We start from the raw sequence: 20000 nt of genomic DNA on the forward strand, positions 1-20000 counted from the left end.
CATGACAGGTTCACCTCCAGGTCACCTTTGCCCCCAGCTTCACCCTAAGCATGCACTGTCATTCATACAGTGCCCTCCACAAGTATTGGGAAAGGGAAGCATGTTTTCTTCTTTTGGCTCTATACTCCCAACAGTTTGGATTTTTAATTTTAAAGTAGAGATTCTCAGCTTTTATTCAGTGTTTTTTGTTCAGATTGGTTTCACCATTTAGAAATGACAATGACCATTTTATACAAATATATTTCCATGTTTCACCAAAGGTGTTGGGAACATTGGCTTGACAGGTGTTTCTGTTTATTCAGGTGTGTTCCGTCACATCGTTTGGCAGGTATATGAGATGTCAATGTCTAGTGTTAATTCTAGACGTTGGTTTGCCTTTGGAATTTGCTATTGGTGTCTGTCAACATGAAGACCAGAGAGTTGTCAAGGATGCCATTTTGAGAAATCAGACAAAAACTATCATAAACATATCCAAACCTTATCTTGCCAAATTCAACAGTTTGGAACATCATCCAAAAGAAAAGAGAAAACCACTGGTGAGCTCAGCAATCGCAAACAGCCTGGTAGGCCAAGAAAGACATCCACAGTGGATGACCAAAACATGCACACCATAATTAAGAAAAAGATGAAAAAAGAACTGTCCCACATCAGGAACACCCTCCAGCAGGCAGGAGTGGATGTGTCAGAGACCAGTTGCAGAAGACCTCACCAGCAGAAGACCTCACCAGCAGAACACCTCACCAGCAGAACACCTCACCAGCAGAACACCTCACCAGCAGAAGACCTCACCAGCAGAACTAGAGGCCACACTGCAAGGTGCAAACTAGGGATGTTAAAACAAAACAGAAATCCAAATGGCTAGTGGAGGCAGTTTTGAACAGTTAAACGATTATAACAGTTATTTAATTAGGCATGTATCCTGACATATTGTCGGCGTGCGTATTTGACAGCCATGTGTGGTTTTCAGACTTGCCTCGCGACCCACTTTTGTAGAATGATTCACCCACGCGACCCAAATGGAAAAAAAAACGATCGGTCTACTTGCATTAAACCTGATCTTATGGCATTTAGCAGATGCCTTTATCCAAAGCCACTTACAACAAATACATTTGTTTAAGTAAGTGAATCATCTATCCATCAGTCATCATAAGATAAAGTAATCTATGCTCTGACCAGGGGCCATAGGCAGTCACAATGCTAGAAGAAGGAAACATTACTTTCTTTTCTCTTTTTTTCTAATGTGAAAGCCTGAATGCGTGGGCAACGTGTCGAAGGCTCGTTGGGAGGAGTCGACAGCTGACACGGATTTCAGGCAGGTTTTTGATAGGGAAGAGCAGGTAATGATGAAGCTCCATCTCTTGGCCTACATGCTGACAAATAGGCCATTTTTATTATTTATTTATTATTTATTATTATTATTATTTCCACTGATTGTCCCGTTTTACAGGTGATTGGGGGGAAAAAAACAATGAAAATGTAGTAAGCTAACCACACAGTTTAGCAATGTGTAGTTTCACAACAAACTTAGACCTACGGGGAAATGGCAGGATATCATGACCTGTGCTGTGCTGTGCTGTGCTGTGCTGTGTGTGGGTGAAAAGTTGGAAACAAGCACAAGTCTGTTTCCAATTGTTCACCCCTCCTCTTGAACTGGGTCGAACAGAGGGAGTGATGCCCACAGCACAGGTCATCGAATGCTGCTATTTCCTCATACGTGACGAGATAATCGCAGATTTACCTGCGTCTCAGCAACTGCGCTGGTGAGTTGTGCTGGTGCAGTTAACAAATCACGAATCATGCAAATGTAGCCAGCAATGAAAATCTTTATTTTAATTAACTGTTAACTGTTATTTTGTGTGAAGGGAGAAACCATTGTCACATTGTGCGCAGTGATCATTCAAATAGGATGATGGTCCTCTGGGGCTCAGTTGGTAGAGCATGGTGATAACAATGCTTAGGTTGTGGGTTTGATTCCCGCTGGGACCATATATACTGAAATGTATGCACTCACTGCAATGTAAATCGCTTTGGATAAAGGCGTCAGCTAAATGGCATATAATAATAGAACAGTAAAGAGGTTTTGCCATTTGTATATCGTTAGTTGAGCACGGCTGGAATGCAGAGTTGCCGGTTCTAACTGTTGTATAATGGTCGGCAATATTCGGTTATCTCAAGAGACAGATGAATAACGCAAGAAACTTTCACCCCATTCTCTCTCTCTCTCTCACACACACACTCACATCCTTCTTTCCTCTCAGTTGTCCTCCCTATTTCATCTGTCTTTGCCCCCCTCCCACCCCCCACATATTAGAGCTTATACCCCCAGCTGTAGTGTCAGCGAGCTGAGCTCTCCTACCCGTTCAGCTAGTGTATCTCCCACTGACTGACTGCCCTCTGTACTGACGCAGGCCTCAACCCTGCTGCCACCCTACAGCTGGCTCTCTCTGTCATGTTTCCTATCAGGGAGGATGGGTGTCCTTGTTGATACACAAGTGTCCTACCCTCTGCACCAATAGCCCAAGTCCCAGAGTGAGTGAGTGAGTGAGGGTGTACAATGGGTTGGCTCCTGGCCATTCCCATCCCCCACCCTCCCCCTAGTGTCTCCAGCCGGCCTCAGCTCTGTGACTCTGTAGTCAGCAGCTGGGGGCTGGGAGGGGTATGGTGGGGCCCCCGGCCCGTCGGGCCCCGGGCACACAGCTACTGCATTAGACATTAACATGTCCCCCAACTTCACCCCCCCACCCCCCCTCACTGGGCACGAGCGGGACCCCTGCTGTGTCGGGGCGGGCCATCGCCTCTCTCCGCCATTCAGACCCCCTCCACCCCCGCCCCCTTCCTCTCTTTCCTCACAGGCTCCATGCATACGGCTGCTCCCTGCTCTTTGTCTTCCTCATTCTGTAGGAAACAACAGTAGAGCAATGAGGGCAGACGTAATCACCCTGATAGACAGCAACTTGTGGATACACCTCAAAGCTCCCTGGTTCTGACCCCGTTACGTACGCTCCTCATGTCTTCACTGGTTAGGAGTTGGGCCTCTGTTGCTGCTGCCTTTGATTCAGATAAGAGGCTGGACAAGAGAGCTCTTCTGTCTCCCGTTCTCTGCCTTGATAGCCCCTATTGATCTCAGATCAACGTGTCCCACCGCTGCTTGCCCTTTCAATGTTTGAAAGGTTTGCGTTTACCGCCCTCTGCTGGACAAATATCAATACTGTATGTTATTGTAACTTGCCAAATTAATAGTGAGTGTTTTTGGGGGGAAACACAAACCAATCGCTGAATTATGTGGCGAAATGGATTGTGACCTAATAGCTTTGTTAGTACGCAAAGCAGTTGTTTTGTCATAAAGCAAGCTAAGTTGTTTGTTTCTCTCCTCTCAACCAGTGACATAAAGAAAGAGAGGCAACCTCCGTCGCCGGATTATGTCATAGTCCTGTCAGACAACGAGCCGTCCAGTCCCCTGATGAATGGCCTGAACCACTCCTTCAAGAAGACAGACACTGACAGGCTCATGGTAAGACCTGCACCATCAAGGCCAAGGCCAACCATGGCTTTTCTCTTTACCTAAGGTAATAAGTCAATGGGAAAGAACGCATGTGCTCTGTACAAGCCTCTGATTGATATTCCTGTGTGGTATGGGGGGGTATGGGTGAGCCTCAGTGCTGTGTGTGTGTGTGTGTGTGTGTGTGTGTGTGTGTGTGTGTGTGTGTGTGTGTGTGTGTGTGTGTGTGTGTGTGTGTGTGTGTGTGTGTGTGTGTGTGTGTGTGTGTGTGTGTCTATCTTTGGCTGTGTCTGTCTACATCTGTGTCTATATATGACCCTCCCCCCTCTCTCGCCCATAGAAGAGTAGTCCCAACGAGCGGGAGCGAATCATTAAGCACCTGAAGGAGGAGCTGAGACTACAGGAGGCCAAGCTGGTCCTGCTGAAGAAACTACGTCAGAGCCAGATACAGAAGGAGAGCACTGTACAGAAGGTATATTACATGCACATATACACCAGACACACACACACACACCAGGCAAACACATATACACCAGACACACACACGCACATACACACTCATACACCAGACACGCACACACAATCTCTCTCTTTCTCTCCCTCCCTCCCCCTCCCTCTTTCTTTCAGTCCATCTTTCTCTCTCGTCCGTGTTGAGTTGTCCTCTAGTCTTGTCTCTTACTGTCTCTCTCTCACCTTGTCCTCCAGCCAACGGGCTCCGTGGCCACTCCCCCTCCTCTGGTCAGAGGCAGCATCACCTCCGGCAAAGGACCTCTCCAGGTAACCGGTTATAACGCCATTCCTACGACCATACACAGAGTATATAAGCTCTCTTGAATAGTACCAATCACTAAATCAAAGGTGTGTTCAATATGCATTTGCTTTCATTGATATTGGATCGGTTTAACATATGGTTGTGGTGGTGATGACGTTGTTGTTGTTGTTGTTATTGCTTAGGTGTCATCAGGCAGAAGCTCAGGCACAGTCATCCCTCCTCCTTTGGTGCGAGGTGGGCAGCACATCCCGTCCAATAAGAACCCCCAGATCGTCATGCCACCCTTGGTCAGAGGGGCACAGGTAACGACTTTAGGCTCTGGGACTTTGGTGACGGTCGGCTATCGGTGATTTCCCTTTGAAACCTCTGCACTATAGCTTCACAAGAACTACACTTCTATGTTTTGCTCTGCTTTCATAGTTTGTAATACCAGGATGTTCCTCCTTTTGATTTTAATAATGACATTGACACATCTTATTCTAAATGTCTTCTCTCCTTTCCCTCCCCCTGTATTTCTCCGTCCTCTCTTCTTCCCCCCTCTGGTGTGTGTCCCTGCATGCGCATGTGTGTGTGTGACAATGTCAGCCCATCGCGGTGTCTCCCCAGCAGATCCAGAGCTTTCGTCAGCAGCATCAACAGCAGCAGCAGCAGCAACAGCAGCAGCACTCTGGCTCAGGGCCCCCTCCCCTGCTGCTGGCCCCCCGGGCCTCCGTACCCAACGTCCAGGTCCAGGGCCAGAGGATCATCCAACAGGGCCTGATCAGGGTGGCCAACATGCCCAACACCAACGTACTGGTCAACATCTCCCAGGTCAGTCAGTCACACAGCCCTGTAGCAGTCTAGCACACCAAGGTACTGGTCTCTGGTCAGTATGCAACAGGTGTGTTTGATCAAGCTCCAGCGTGCTGGACCCCCTCCCACCCCACTGGCGCCCTCTCCGTACATCTTTCCCCCTCGCCCACATGTTTTAAAAGTGTGTGTGTGTTGCTCCTGTTCCTCCCCAGGCCTCCCCCAACAACCTGAAGGGCTCGTCGGTGACGTCCCAGGCAGGGCTGTCCAGCGGCGTGTCCACTGTCAACGCCAACGAGTCCCCCGCCGCCCGCCAGGCCGCCGCCAAGCTGGCGCTGAGGAAACAGCTGGAAAAGACCCTGCTGGAGATCCCCCCGCCCAAACCCCCCGCCCCGGAGCTCAACTTCCTGCCGTCGGCTGCCAACAACGAGTTTATCTACCTGGTGGGGCTGGAGGAGGTGGTGCAGAATCTGCTGGACACGCTGGGAAGAGGTGGGGCTCCTTTATCTGCATTACAATACCCTAGTGTTTTCATTAGTCTTTTTATTCGTTTTATTAGTGTTTTTATTCGTTTTCAAATTTGTCCGGCACAATCAATCTAGAAATCAAATAATTGATGTCTTAATCGCTCAAATTGAGAGATTTTATGACTGCCCTGCAGTCAGAATAATGTGTGCGTGCGTGCGTGCGTGCGTGCGTGCGTATACCTGGGACTAACTCCCCAAGGGATCCGTTGCATGTGTGTATTGAGGCGATCTAAAACCGGAGACGAACGGCAACTAACGGTGTGACACGTGTGCCTTGTCATCCACCTGACACGCAGGCAAGCAGCAGGCGCCGTTTGGCGCTGGCGCCGCCCCCAAAGAGCCGTACAGCTGCACCCAGTGCAGCACAGACTTCACCTCTCGCTGGAGGCCGGAGAAGAGCGGCACCATCATGTGCGACCACTGCATGTCCTCCAACAACAAGAAGTCCCTGAAGGCGGAACACACCAACCGGCTGAAGGCGGCTTTCGTCAAGGCGTTGCAGCAGGAGCAGGAGATAGAGCAGCGTATCCTCCAGCAGGCTGCCTCCGCCTCGCCTGTCTCCAAAACGCCCTCCTCCTCCTCCTCTTCCTCGGTGAAGAGCGAGCAGCATGTGCTGGTGTCTCAGCAGTATAAGCAGATCAGGGCCTCCATGCAGCAGCAGCAGCAGCAGCAACAGCAGCACAAAGGCACGCCTATGGGTCGTCATCACCCCACCATCAAGCAGGTCAGCACTGGGGAGGGGACTGGGGAGGGGACTGCCAGCTGTTTAGAGTGTCATACTCTGTGTTAGATGCCAGTCTTGTACGCTGCTCTCCTGCACTACATAGATGGGAAATAGTTAGACCAAAAAACTAAAAACCAAAACTTCTGGCCTGCTTTTTCGTTGACCACAAAGACATGTTGTGTCGTGTAACTCAAAAGCAAACGTCTGTGTCTCTCTCTCTCTCTCTCTCTCTCAGAGCCCTGGTCAGCTGTCCCGTAGCATTGCAGTGGGGGTGGGGTCGCGCGGGGTCACTCACTCGTTCTCCACATCCTCCCAGCTGCAGAACGCAGTGAATGCAGCGGCGCTGGTCAGCAGGCCAGGTAAGCATGCCATGCGCCCAGTGCAGGGGGCAAAGGGCAGCAGCAGCAGTAACCCCGCCGCAGCAGCCGGTGCCTGGAGGAAGCAGACCACCGGGACTCCAGGTAGATTTGACCCCCGACAGAGATGGACCCCTCTGTCCTACACACTGCAGTCTTTCTCCCTCTGTTTCGCCTTTTACTCTCTCTCTCTCTCTCTCTCTCTCTCTCTCTCTCTCTCTCTCTCTCTCTCTCTGTCTCCCACTCTTCATCCCCCCCCTCCCCCTATCCCAACATCTTTCTCCTTTTCAGTCCTGTCCCATCCCGTCCCGTCCCGTCCCCTCTCTCTCTCTCCCTCTCCCTCTCTCTCTCTCTCTCTCTCCCTCTCCTTGGCCCAGAAGACAGCCTTAGAGGTTGTGAGAGGTGCCTCACCTCATATCACATTCAATTCCAGACGTAGTGTAGGTGGACACTTCCTCGTTTCTTTTACCTGGTGGTGGGGTCATGTTTTTGTGCGCCAGCTCCAGCTGCTCATTTTAAAGCTCATTCTCCTCTTGTCTCTGTGCCTAATGAACAGAACCTTGGAATTAGTAACAGTCACTCACTACTGTTGTCTGTCTCCCTGCCTCCTACCAGGTGTCACCATGGCCTACGTCAACCCCAGCCTGTCTGTCCACAAGACCACCTCAGCGGTGGAACGCCAGCGTGAGTACCTCCTGGACATGATCCCCTCCCGTTCCATCTCCCAGACAGCCAACACATGGAAATAATACCCCCCCCCTGCCACCACCTGCTTTATTATTAATCAGAATAATAGTCATTGTCATTATCGACCTAACAATGGACTCCTCCCGTGAAACAACAACAACAACACGGGTGAAATCTACTATCGACCAACGTAAGACTCCACCACCTCTCCCTCTTTGCCTCCGCCATCCTCCTCTCTTCCTCTGAGCCCTCAGTTCCAGTATGGAGTAGTGCTGTGACAAGCTGGGGCTCTGAGATGTAACTACATACTAAGGATTTGGGGTGCGGGGAAGGGGGGGGGTGTCAGGGGGGTGACACACACACACACACACACACGCACACACAGACACACACACACACTCACACACTCAGACTGTTCTGGTGCCCCCCCCCCTCCTTCACCCCTTGTCAGCTATGATCTTCACACATTCGCACCGAGAAGGATGTGACATCACAGTCCACCTGTGTCTCTGGCTCTGATTGGCCCCCCCTCCCCCAGGTGATGGGACAGTCAACATCATACACTGTGAATAATGATGAGCCTTACTTCACCCTGATTGACCTCTGACCACAACGGTGGCAGGACTGCAGACACCATGACAGGGATTGTGGGTGAGCATGGAGGACCATCCACGGAATACTAAAATTGCTTCAGCTTTGCAAAAATTAAATAATAAAAAGACTGTAAAACAAAAAAAAATGAGATCTTCTCTATCCATACACAGACTGCCTCTTCTCTGTAACCAACAGTGTGTAAAATACGAGGAGCAGGCGACTGGCTGTGTTTGGGTTATTTTGTATGGCTGAATGTTAGGATTTTTTCTTTTTTCTTCTGTGAGTCATATACTGTGTCGAGAGATATTGTGCTCCCTAATATTTTTGGAACTGGACTCTCATTGAGGTCTGTGTTTAAAGGGTTTAAATGTTACTGTTGAGGTGGTTTTACATCTGCTGGTTTCCTGTTTCAAGACTTGTTTTCTAAGGATTACGGTAACTTAAATACCAATATGTGAAAACACGGAATACATTGTGGGAGGACTGTTGTTCTTCAAAATGGTAAAACCTTCCAAAGACACACAGTGGAGCCCAAACGGCTCCCTTATTTTAACCCTCATGTTAAAGTAAAGATGTGCTTTTTTTCAGAATGCAAAGGAGATGGTGGGGGTGGGGGTGGGGGGGGGCGGTGGGGGTGGGGGTGGGGGTGTCATCTTTATGAAATAATTTTGCTTTTTAGTCATAGGTTGTGGTGCATTACTTTTCTTCTATAGGCAAACGCTGTCTCTGGGTATATTTATAGGGTCATCTTAGTTAAGATATATGCTTATGCCCTAAGTTTGAATGGGATCTCCACTTAGATTTATTTTCTATTGTGTGTCCAGTGGCTCTCAAGCGCCCATTCATCGGTTGTTTAAAAGCTGGAGGGCTTTCAGAATGTAGTTATGCAAAACCCTAGCAACATTAAAAAAAATATATTAGTGTTTCTTTTACAACGGAGTGTATGAGTTTCGTCAGGCCCCTGAATTAGTTAGCTAGCCTATCTGGTCACAGTGCCAGTGGTAATACGTTTTTATATGGGTGCAGGCAGCACAGGCTGGGCAAGGGTAGAGTCCTGTTCAATGTTTACCAAGCTCCCTCTTAGAAGGAATAAGACAATGCTTTGTCAATGTATGGGGTCAGAAGAAGTCGAGCAATCTGTAACCCAAAATGATCCACACGGCAGAGCACTGCACAACATTTCAGTTGCCTCGTAGAAATGAAAGTTAACTGACATTTTAAAATGACAATGCTTTGAATTTAGGTTGAAACTGTCATTGTGCAGCCATATTCTGTTTCCAATTTTTCTGCCATTTGTTTTTCCTCATGTCAAACAAATGGTCTTGATTTTCTCTGGATCTGTTTTTGATAGCAATGTGTGTGTTGTATTCCAGACCTCCTCATAAACCAGTGTGTTTGTTTTAACAATAGGACACTGTGGGTCCTCGGTCAATGCTGGTACATACACTAACTCCTATTCAACCTATTCATTTGTAGTTCCATCAGTCCCCTTGTGTTCTGTACCAAGAAGCAATATTGCTGATCACTCATAATTGTAATAATTTTAGTCTTGTTTTTTTCCATTACCGCCCCATTATGAGATATCATAGGGAATGTCTGCATCTTAAATTATACCCCTTTCCCCATATAGAGCGCTACTTATACCAGAACAATGGTTGTAAATAGTACACTATGGGGATTTAGCTGTCATTTGAGTCTGGCTCATTGTCCATCCAAGTCCTGCTCTCAGAGCCATGGTGGCCAATAGGTGTCCTGGCCTGTTCCAGGCTGTCCTGACTACTGCCTGCTGCTGTTTGACAACTAACACCATTCCGTTTTCCAATGGGGTGCTAATACTGTTCTACTGCATTGCACCACCCTGGGAAAAAAAAAAAAAAAGTACATGAAATGTTCCTTATTTGTTTTGGATTTTTTTTTTTTTCTTCTGCTCTATCAAGTAATAATAATAAAAACTAATTTTAACCCCTTTTCTTCTCTTGTGTCCTGTGTCTGTTTTTTGTTTTGAATGTTTGAATGAATTTGCTGAGTAAAGATGCATTTATTGGATATTAGAGTTAATTATAACATGACATAGATACGTAATCTATGAGAACTAGCCAAGACACTTAAACGTAGAAACAGTGATAGGATAAGTCACAGATATGTCACACAGATGTAGCCTCAAGCATAATGGACAAAACATGGAAGTTATTGTAGGCATATGCCTATATATCCCTCACAACACGTCCATTTTGATATTTAAAAAAAGTGCACCTAAAAGAGTGCCTTTTTGAAGTTGTCTATAGATTTCAGAGTTGAATCACAATTTCACATCCTTAGGTTGAAACACGTCCATTTCAGTAGTTATGAAGTGCGTCTATACCATACCGTAAGCATGGCTTTTTAAAAGGCATGTTAAATTTGAATGCATCATAGAAAGACCATTTCACACTATTAGGAGTTCATAGACGTGCGTAAAAGACGTCTCTTATGCGTCTCTCCGCTCAAAATATTGTCGACCTTCTTCTGGACATGTATTGCTGGGAGGGCCTTTGGTCGCAAGGTGCTCCGTCAGCAACGCTATGCTTCCTTTTTTCCGAAGAAATATCGCCTCCTGGCTCCCCTTTTAACTCCAGTGGTTTTGAGAGCGCAGCGGTGTACTGCGCCAATTTGGAGAGGTATGCGTCAGCCGCCTTGTCGTGCTTTTCCAGAGCGGAATGTCTCTGTTCCTCTATGGCTCTAACGCTCTGGTCATAAACTGCTCGCTCTTTTTGGTTCGCCTTGACCGCATGCCTCTGGTTAGGTGTGAGAGACCAGCGTCTTTGGGTGGGCCCACTGGACATGATGCACTTTTTTTCCAAGCTGTGTTTTTCTTGAGCTGGGTGAGTTGTACTGTGCTGTAGGCAGCGATGTGAGCGAATCTTTAGCTGTCCTATCATGGTTTATTGTATAGGCCTAGGTGTAAACTAACCTTCTGATAGTTACCAGGGGACAAGACTGTAAACCTCATTTTATATGTAGTTGCCAGGTTGACTATCAGATAAGGCATTGTTGTTGGTTAGGCCTATGGCAGAAAAAGATGGGACACTTGTTGTGCAAGTTTTTCGTTACTTCTTGGTCAACTTTGTTGAACTGAGAATACCATAGGACCTCTGTTTCATGATAGGCAGGACTGCTAAAGATCCTCCTAAAGACCTCTTCACCCCCACTACCCCCTGTACAACTGTTTCTCTCCTGTTAATAAAATAAAATAAAAAAAATCTTCTTCTAGCATTGTGACTTCCAATGGCCCCTGGTCTTAGCATTGATTACTTTATCTTATGATGATTGATGGATAGATGATTCACTTACTTAAACAAATGTATTTGTTGTAAGTCGCTTTGGATAAAGCCGTCTGCTAAATGCCATAAATGTAAATGTAACTGAATTCACTTCCTTTGTTCATCAACATATGTACTCAGGCCTAGTGTTCTGTAAGAATATATAACTAGAGCAAACGCTCGGATTTGCAATTAGACACATTTTATTCAGTCGCATTGTCCTCGCCTCTTGCCTGTTGCAGCCAAGAATGCTCTGTCACCTGTTTTATGTTCGGGCGCGTGGAAGGGCTGAACTGCAGCATGTAGGAGATGAAAGCTCGGCACGGCTCCTCCACTGTGACGTCATCTGGGTAGACCAAGGTCTTGCGCTGGACGCGCGGGAGCTTGGCCACGTTGGAGTCGTCGTAAGGCATGCAACCAGTGACCATGACATACAGAATGACACCCAGGCTCCAAACGTCGTATTTCTTGGGGTCGTAGGGAACTCCAAGCAGCACTTCAGGTGGGGCATAGGCCGCAGAGCCGCAGTAGGTGCTGCTCAGGTCAGGGTAGCCCACGGCAAACCTCCCAAAGCCGAAGTCTGTGAGCTTCACCTGGTTGTCCGCTGTCAGAAGCACATTCTCACACTTCAGATCTCTATGGACAATGTTGTTCTGGTGGAGGTAAGCCACTGCACTGACTATCTGAGAGAACATAGTCTTGGATTGGTCCACGGGGATGCTGTTCACTTCTTGGATTTTTTGGAGAAGGTCCGTCGCCGCCGGCTCCATAACGATGTACAGTCGGCCATTGCACACTTCGATGAACTCATGCACATGGACAATGCTGTCATGCCTGACTGCCCTCAAGATTGATAGTTCCCTGGGTAGAAATTTGTGGACAAAGTCGTTGGGAGCTTTTTTACGGTCCACTATTTTGATAGCGACCTGAGAGTTGTGTTTCTGAGAGCTGGCCAGTTTGACCTTGGAATAACTTCCCTCACCGATCGTTGCTCCCAACTTGTACCCCATCCCGCGCAGAACTTTTTCCGTATACATTTTGGGGAAATGTACTACTATTCTTCAAAATTTGTCTGGTCCGTGCATTACGACTTTGGGGGGACTTTGCCGTAGCCCCCCAATTTGTCACACGCGTATCCGACCAATTTGAAGCAGGCTACTGTTTCCCGTATGGCAATGACAGTTTAGTGATGCAAATGGAAGGTGCTGTGACTGATAAGGTCACAGGGGTGTCAGACACTACGTTGTTGGCTATTATGACGTCATCCACCAACAACTTTTTCAGCACCACGGCCAGCACCCGACGGCTGCACACTCGGCGAAATGCACATTTGTTTTCATGCATACGATGAAGTGTGCATTGAATTCCTATTTTCCAGATAAGATGAGATCTAATAAGGTATATTTGATCTCCGATTAGAGGGAAATGACGGAAACCACCTACCTACCTTGGAGCCCAGATTTGAATCCCCCGCTGTTGTCTGTAATGCCTTTATATGACCTCAAGGTGGCACACTGACACTACACCATTAATCCTCTCAGCCTTGCACCAGTCCCCCTCTATCGATATGCTGTACTGTCGTTTCGGTTTTTGTTTTTAACAAGGATTCCCAACCATAAACAAGAGGAAAAGAAACTACAAAATTGACATTCTTGCCTAATTCATCTCAGTGAGTCCAGACCAGGGTGTGTGCCCAAAGCATGACTTCCATCAACGTTTTTTCTTTCAGGGACCAAAGTCACCACAAACGACTGACCATAAACTTTTATACCATGTTCATAAAATGAGCAGTGCTGTCTGGCTGTTCGATAGACCACTGTAGAGCATAATACACCAGGCGTCAAGGAATGCAGAACAGGCTGGATATGCAGAGAGCAACACTGACCTTTGCTGAAGAATGTGAGCTATTGTTTGTTATCTCGACCCAGTTAGAAGCTCCGTGCCTTGCCAGCTTCTGACACTGGTGGTGAAAGTTGACTGTATTTACAGTGCTGCTAATGGATGGTGTGCGTGTGTGTGTGTGTGTGTGTGTGTGTTTGTGTTTGTGCGTGCGTGCGTGCGTACGTGTGTGTGTGTGCGTACGTGTGTGCATGTGTGCGTGTGTGTGTGTGTGTTTGTGTGTGTGTGTGCACATTATCATAATGGTCCTTGAAGTTCTACACCCTGAAGATAAAGCCATGTAAATCCCCTTGAAAATTATATTCATAAAAATATATTCATCTTCTGTTGAATGCAAATGACGCCTTATACTGAGTACTGTGCTGATACTATTTACTCTGTGAACAAAATATGCTAATCTATTATCCCAATTCAAATGTATACACATCCTGAACCAACCCCTTATAAGATGGCATTTTAGCATTGCTATGGCATTGCTGTTGTGTGTGATCGTGTGATTGCCCACCACTCCAGTTTCTCCTTTGAGATCTCAGCCTCTATGGGGGGATTCACTCCCTGGCTGAGTGAGCTTCTTACGAGCAGCACAGCCTCAGCCAATAAGCTGCCTTCCACCGTGTCTCCCTGCGTCTTAATTGGCTGCCTCTCCCCAGCTAGGGCAGCTGATACGAACAGCCAGCTGGTTCTGTCAGAGCAAGCTAGAGCCGGGGAGAGATAGAGAGAGGGAAGGAGAGATAGTGAGTGAGTGTGAGAGAGAGAGAGAGAGAGAGAGAGAGAGAGAGAGAGAGAGAGAGAAGAGAGAGGCAAGGTTCTGAGAGGGAAACAGGCAGCCAGAGAGAGAGAACAAGAGAGTGTATTCTGTGACCCAGCAGTGCAGCTCATTCTCTTCTTTGCTAAATTCCTCACAGACTGACAAGATGAACCACAAATCGACTGAACCAGAGACCATCGAGCCACTGCGGTACCTCAGGTAGGCACAATCAGGACTACAGAATGATTACAGTTGAATTCAAATCTCTTGTGACATGGCAGCAGAATCACTTTCTGCTTCAGCAGACCAGCATTACAGTCTTTCTGTCTTTAAGGTCATCTGTCTGTGAACTGTGTTTTATGCCTTCTCCTTGTAAATGTGAAATGACCTTTGATAACCATTGTGTTGAATGTGAGGGCTTAACTGCATGCGTATGTGTTGGCATAAAGTTGGTGCGTGGTGCAGGTTGCCATCCAGAGAAGTGTGTCCTGGTGAGACAGGTGGTCCGGAACAGACCTGCATCCATTTGGCTGCGTATGCATGAGGCGTACTTTCAGGCAACAAATAACACAACCTGTCGCACAAACTCTGTTAGTTCTTGTCAGTCTTTGTGTGTGTGTGTGTGTGTGTGTGTGTGTGTGTGTGTGTGTGTGTGTGTGTGTGTGTGTGTGTGTGTGTGTGTGTGTGTGTGTGTGTGTGAGTGAGAGAGAAAGAAAGATGATCAAAATCAAGATTCACAAATCAGTAGCACCTGGACTGATAATGATGATGATAATGATGATGATGCACAACCCCCCACCGGGCGTCCCAGAGTGGGACCGACCATCAAAGACCGTTTTGTAATTGTGAGCTCCTGCGTGTCTTTATTTGGAAGAATAATGATGATGGGGAAGATAACTTTTTTCTCCTCATTTTCACTCGGCACGGACGATTTCTTACAGTGATCTGCAAAGTGGGACATGTGTTTGGACATGAACATCCCCCATTATAGAGTGTATAACGTCCTTAATTTACGATATGTTGATAGTGAGTTGTATTTCTGAAGATATGGTGCATGGTGCATGGTCGCTGAGAGTATTGAGATGCATATTATTGGTATTAGTTGTGTTCGACAGTGTGGCCATAGGGTACATCTGTCCAGATAATCTTACCTGTCCTGTAGCCAATGTTCTAGCTCCGTGCGCTCTCCTGTTTAACGAGATCAAGAAGACGCATGATTGAATTACAATTACTGTTCCCCGTTATTGAATCAGCAAGCCATGTTTAATTTAGTGTCATTACGCCAACCCAATTCCTACTGCAGTCCTAATTCAATTTCACCACTTGTAAGTCAGGCTCTTAATCAGAAAGTTATATAAGAGTATGCCAGTCATACCTGCAGTGGCACTACACACACACTCACACACTCACTCACACACACACACACACACACACACACACACACACACACACAGTCATCCACATGTCTTCGTCACTGAGAGAGAGGTTGTTTTTGTAAAGGGCAGGAGGCTCTGCCGTCAGGAGAGGTGTTTGAAGGGGGCACTCGACACACTCATGCATGCACACACACACACACACACACACACATACACACACACGCATGCACTCTGCACATACGTGCAGATGCGGACACACACACTCACACACACACATGCATGCACACATGCGCGCACACACGTACACACACACACACACACACACACACACACACACACACACACACACACACACATAGAATAGCTGGCATCTGAACACTGTGCAGTCAGTGAGGAACATGGTAATTACATGGTGCTGGCCGATACACAATGGAGAGATTACAGGCTGCTGTATGCTGCCAGGGAGGTTCCCCTCCACTGTCCTGTAGTGATGTCCTCAGCATGACCTGCCACTCCCCAGCTGCTCGGACAGCTACACTCACCCCTAAGTGTGTGAATGAATAGGTTCAAACCATAAACCCGAATGCAAAAAAACACTTGGGCATAATAGTTGGGCAAATACTTTTTAAAAAAAAACAACTAAAAGGTGGGTAACATAAAAAGGTGAATTAACTAGAATTGTCCCTCCACTACTCCACTGGGGAAGCTACTGCATGTGGCCAATTTACATAGTTGTGGGGTTTGTTCCCATTTCTATGGAATGAGGAGAAATCTCCCAGCTCCTATGATAGATTGTCTCTGTTCTATAGATAGATAGATAGATAGATAGATAGATAGATAGATAGATAGATAGATTACAGTGTTACAGCAGCTCACATCACAGAACCAGCATTCCTAATAAGCTTGCCACCCCAGCATACCACCGCATACAGAACTGCGCTGGCCACCACTGACTGGTAGAACATGTTCAGCAGAGTCCTGCACACACCAAAGGACCTGAGCCTCCTCAGGAAATAAAGCCGACTCTGGCCCCTCCTGTACCCCATCTGTGTTACCAGTCCATTCCAGTTTATTGTCCAGGTGGACTCCCAGGTACTTGTAACTCTCTATATCCATGTTCCCATGTGGTGAAACTATAATTGCCCCTTTTTTTAGACACAGTCTTTGTTCTTTCAATAGGAGGCTTGTGCCCTCCTTATGAAAGGCTGAGCCCAATAGATTTAGAGAATTAGACTGAGAACTCCCCCTGCGGGACATGCTCTAGTCTCAGTGATCTCCCCAGGCTGATTGGCTCTATGGCGAATAGCTGTTTCCTCTTTGCGGTAATTTGCCAGGAATATATAGCTTTAACCACTGGGCTGTAGTATGTATGTATACTGGAGACAGAGAGACAGCCACTCTCACCTAATCAGCCTGGTTAAACCGGTTCATTTAACCAATAACTTGCATCATAGTGCATAGGATTGTATCATGTAGATTTCATGTATATTTCATAGATCTATCCATGTTGTATGTCGAGGGACGTTTCATTACGTGCAATTATTATTGTCATAGCAACTGGTTTGGAGACTAGCAAGGATGAAGATTTGTTCTGTTCTGAATAGAGTACTGTTCTGATGTTGTTGTTGTTATTGTAACATTGTTGTTCCAGTCATGCTGATAAAACCCGACATGGACTGGACATGCTGTACCTCTGGGTAATCGCCTCTCGGGTCCTCTGTCTGTCTCATTGCATTAGTGTCCTCTCTGATGTCTATCACTCAATGGCCTCATCGCCTCTCTCTCCTCCCACACACACACACACACACACACACTCTTCAGTGTAGGACTACTGTGTGCCAGACAGACGGCCCAGTAACCTCCTTGCACCCTCTCCCTGTCCCTGTCCCTGTCCCTTTCCCTTTCCCTATCTCTGTCTCTATCTCTGTATCTATCTCTAACTCTAATTTAAACTTTAACTGTATCCCTGTCCTTGTCCCTGTCCTTGTCCCCAGCGCTGTCCTGATCCCTGTGACCAACCCCAAGGCTGTCCTTGTCCCCATCCTCATAATTGCCCCTGGTCTGTCTCTTCCAGCCCCCCTCTCTGTCTCTGTCCCTGCTCCTGCTGTGTCTCCACTAGTCTAGCCCCCCTCTCTGTCTACTGTAGTATGCTGCACACGCTGCTGTTTTAGACAGCTCAGCCTGTCTGTCAGTCTGTCTGTCACTCTGTCAGTCTGTCTGTCAATCTGTCAGTCTGTCTGTCAGTCTGTCAGTCTGTCAGTCTGTCTGTCAGTCTGTCTGTCAGACTGGCGGTCTGTCTGTCAGTCTGTCAGTCTGTCTGTCAGTCTGTCTGTCAGACTGGCAGTCAGTCAGTCAGTCTGTCTGTCTGTCTGTCTGTCTGTCTGTCTGCCTGTCTGTCTGTCTGTCTGTCTGCCTATCTGTCAGTCAGTCAGTCATTCAGTCTGTCTGTCTGTCTGTCTGTCTGTCTGTCTGTCTGTCTGTCTGTCTGCCTGTCTGTCTGTCTGCCTATCTGTCAGTCAGTCAGTCATTCAGTCTGTCTGTCTGTCTGTCTGTCTGTCTGTCTGTCTGTCTGTCTGTCTGTCTATCTATCTGTTTGTCAGCCTGTCTGTCTGTTATTCCTCTGGCTTCGCTCTCCTTCCCACATTGGCAGCTTGGTGTGCAAAGCTCCATTTTCCTCTGTGATGGCTGAGGCGGACGCGTTTATTTATAGGCCAAGGTTCCAAATGTAATAATGGAGGCAGGGGGGAGGCAGAGGGGAGGCAGGGGGTAGGCAGAGGGGAGGCAACAGCAGTGAGATGATTTGTTACCGGGCAATGTATCTATAGCCTATAATGGTTTGAGCCATTAAAGTCAAATTAGGCATAAGAGCACTCAATTTGCTGTGTTTGAAGTGTGTGTGTGTGTGTGTGTGTGTGTGTGTGTGTGTGTGTGTGTGGATGGGTGGGTGGCCGAGGGACGGGGGTTGGGGTGAAGGTCAGGATGGGCACACCATGGGAATAGGGCTGGTTCAATTGGATTAAGGATAAAGGATGGCCTCTATGATCCACTTTTTCATCCTCGCCCTGGTTCTCTGGCTACACTAACAACCATCCAGGCAGGGGCTTCACTGCGCCTGTGCCCAGGGCAGAACATCCATTCTGGCCAGTGATCTGTCCCCGGTCCCCTGGGTAGGGTGGAGAGAGGGACACAGCTGCTAAACATTTGCTGAGCTGTGAGCTTTTGTTTTTATGCATGTCGTACTACTTGACAGCTCCTGTGCTTTTCGACCACTCTGCAGCACAGAACTCGGCTGCTGAGTCCGTTTGAAATGAGACCCTTACGGCAGCCTATAGGTTGTCTAGGTACAATGGGAGAGCAGGGGAGACAGCTCCTCAATACAAATGAACCTATTTTAATTATTCAAATGCATAAATTAATCTGTTTTGTCTATCTGACAATGTGAACAGACTGACCTACGTAGGCAGGTCTGGGGATAAGGGTATGTGTGTGTGTGTGTGTGTGTGTGTGTGTGTGTGTATGTGTGTGTGTGTGTGTGTGTGTGTGTGTGTGTGTGTGTGTGTGTGTTTCCATTGTGCAAATGAGATGCTGAAGATAGATGATTATCTGTACTGCGAATCTGGACAGGAGAGATGCTAAAGGCAGATATCCATTATTTAGTCTTTACTCCTCCATCTCTTCTAGCTCTGTGCTGTGATTGGCTTTTAGCACCGGGCGGGTGTACAGATGATGATGATGATGAGGGGGGGACGACGACGACACAGCAGGAGGCACTGAAGAGTAAGATAGACAGTATGATGGACAGTTTCTTCTGTCTTCCAAATGTCTATAAGGAGCTCAAGCAGTGGCTGAGGCTTAGATAATGAAGTGTGATTACCAGGGAGTGTGTGTGTGTGTGTGTGTGTGGGTTCAGGGTGGGGGTCACGTAGAGCTGGAGGAGAGGGGGTTGGGAGTCAGTGCATCAATGTGAGGTTGTTTGTGAAGAAAGAGCCCGACACACAAACACACACACACACACACACACACACACACTCGTTTGATGCTCTTGAAATCCCTGCAAATTGAATGTGATTGAGATGCCCTTCAGAAAAACGTCCTCTTTCCCCAATTTCCCCTCCATTGTTGCTTCTCCTCTCCATCTTTTCCTCAGAATCACACGGCGTGGTGTATTTCCAACCCCAGCAAGACTATTCCTAATTTATAATAGAAAAGAAAATGATTATGGGCCGAGAGCCTCAATGGATTTGACTGTCCTTTGAGATGCCTTCCAGCCTAAAATAACTTATTCATGAAGTCTCCCCTTCCTCACACCTTATGTATGGATATGTGAGGAGTAATTAAAATGAAATTAAAAAGTGGCGGAGCTGCCGTCATGGAAATTTCAACATCATCAAATGCAACAGACTAGACTAGGCACCACATTTTCTCTAATGACAGAATCAGGACATGTAGCAGCAATAGGCTATTGTGGAACGGTTCCCCATTGATCACAGACAGGAATGTGGTACAATGGTAATGAATTAGACGATTTTGTTCCTATTATTAGCTGGTTTCGGGGGGGGGGGGGTATAAAAGCAATTATTAAATTATAAAAGCAATACCAAGAGCAGAACAGTTTGTTTCATTTGAAAACAGCATAACATTTTGTAAAAGCAGAATATTCTGTCAACTGTAGTCACCGCACCCCGCACCACCAGGGTTCATTTGACAGTCAGGGTTGGTGTTAGCAGCAT

At 47.1% G+C, this 20000-nt stretch overlaps 2 protein-coding genes across 7 annotated transcripts in view; one reads left to right on the forward strand and one right to left on the reverse strand.

The window, feature by feature from the left end:
* Positions 1–8567, forward strand: part of gatad2ab (GATA zinc finger domain containing 2Ab) — a 23621-nt gene extending 15054 nt beyond the window's left edge. For 3 of the 6 annotated variants that reach the window (XM_083672239.1, XM_083672236.1, XM_083672240.1), the window contains exons 3-11: positions 3382–3511; positions 3840–3971; positions 4205–4276; positions 4454–4573; positions 4857–5081; positions 5276–5552; positions 5884–6311; positions 6547–6772; positions 7283–8567. In XM_083672239.1, coding sequence (XP_083528365.1) covers positions 3382–3511; positions 3840–3971; positions 4205–4276; positions 4454–4573; positions 4857–5081; positions 5276–5552; positions 5884–6311; positions 6547–6772; positions 7283–7416 — 1744 coding nt within the window. In that variant the 3' untranslated portion in view covers positions 7417–8567. The remainder of the gene's footprint in view (positions 1–3381; positions 3512–3839; positions 3972–4204; positions 4277–4453; positions 4574–4856; positions 5082–5275; positions 5553–5883; positions 6312–6546; positions 6773–7282) is intronic. The other 3 variants (XM_083672241.1, XM_083672237.1, XM_083672238.1) reach the window with 3 other exon arrangements.
* A 2883-nt stretch (positions 8568–11450) lies between these two features.
* tssk6 (testis-specific serine kinase 6) lies at positions 11451–12284 on the reverse strand (the record flags this gene model as incomplete). The annotated part of the gene is made up of 1 exon (XM_083671558.1): positions 11451–12284. The coding sequence occupies one exon, from the start codon at positions 12282–12284 to the stop codon at positions 11451–11453; it is 834 nt and encodes a 277-aa protein (XP_083527684.1).
* Between the last annotated feature and the right edge of the window lie 7716 nt (positions 12285–20000).

This window comes from Argentina silus, assembly GCF_951799395.1.
Source record: "Argentina silus genome assembly, chromosome: 6".
NCBI lineage: Eukaryota > Metazoa > Chordata > Actinopteri > Argentiniformes > Argentinidae > Argentina > Argentina silus.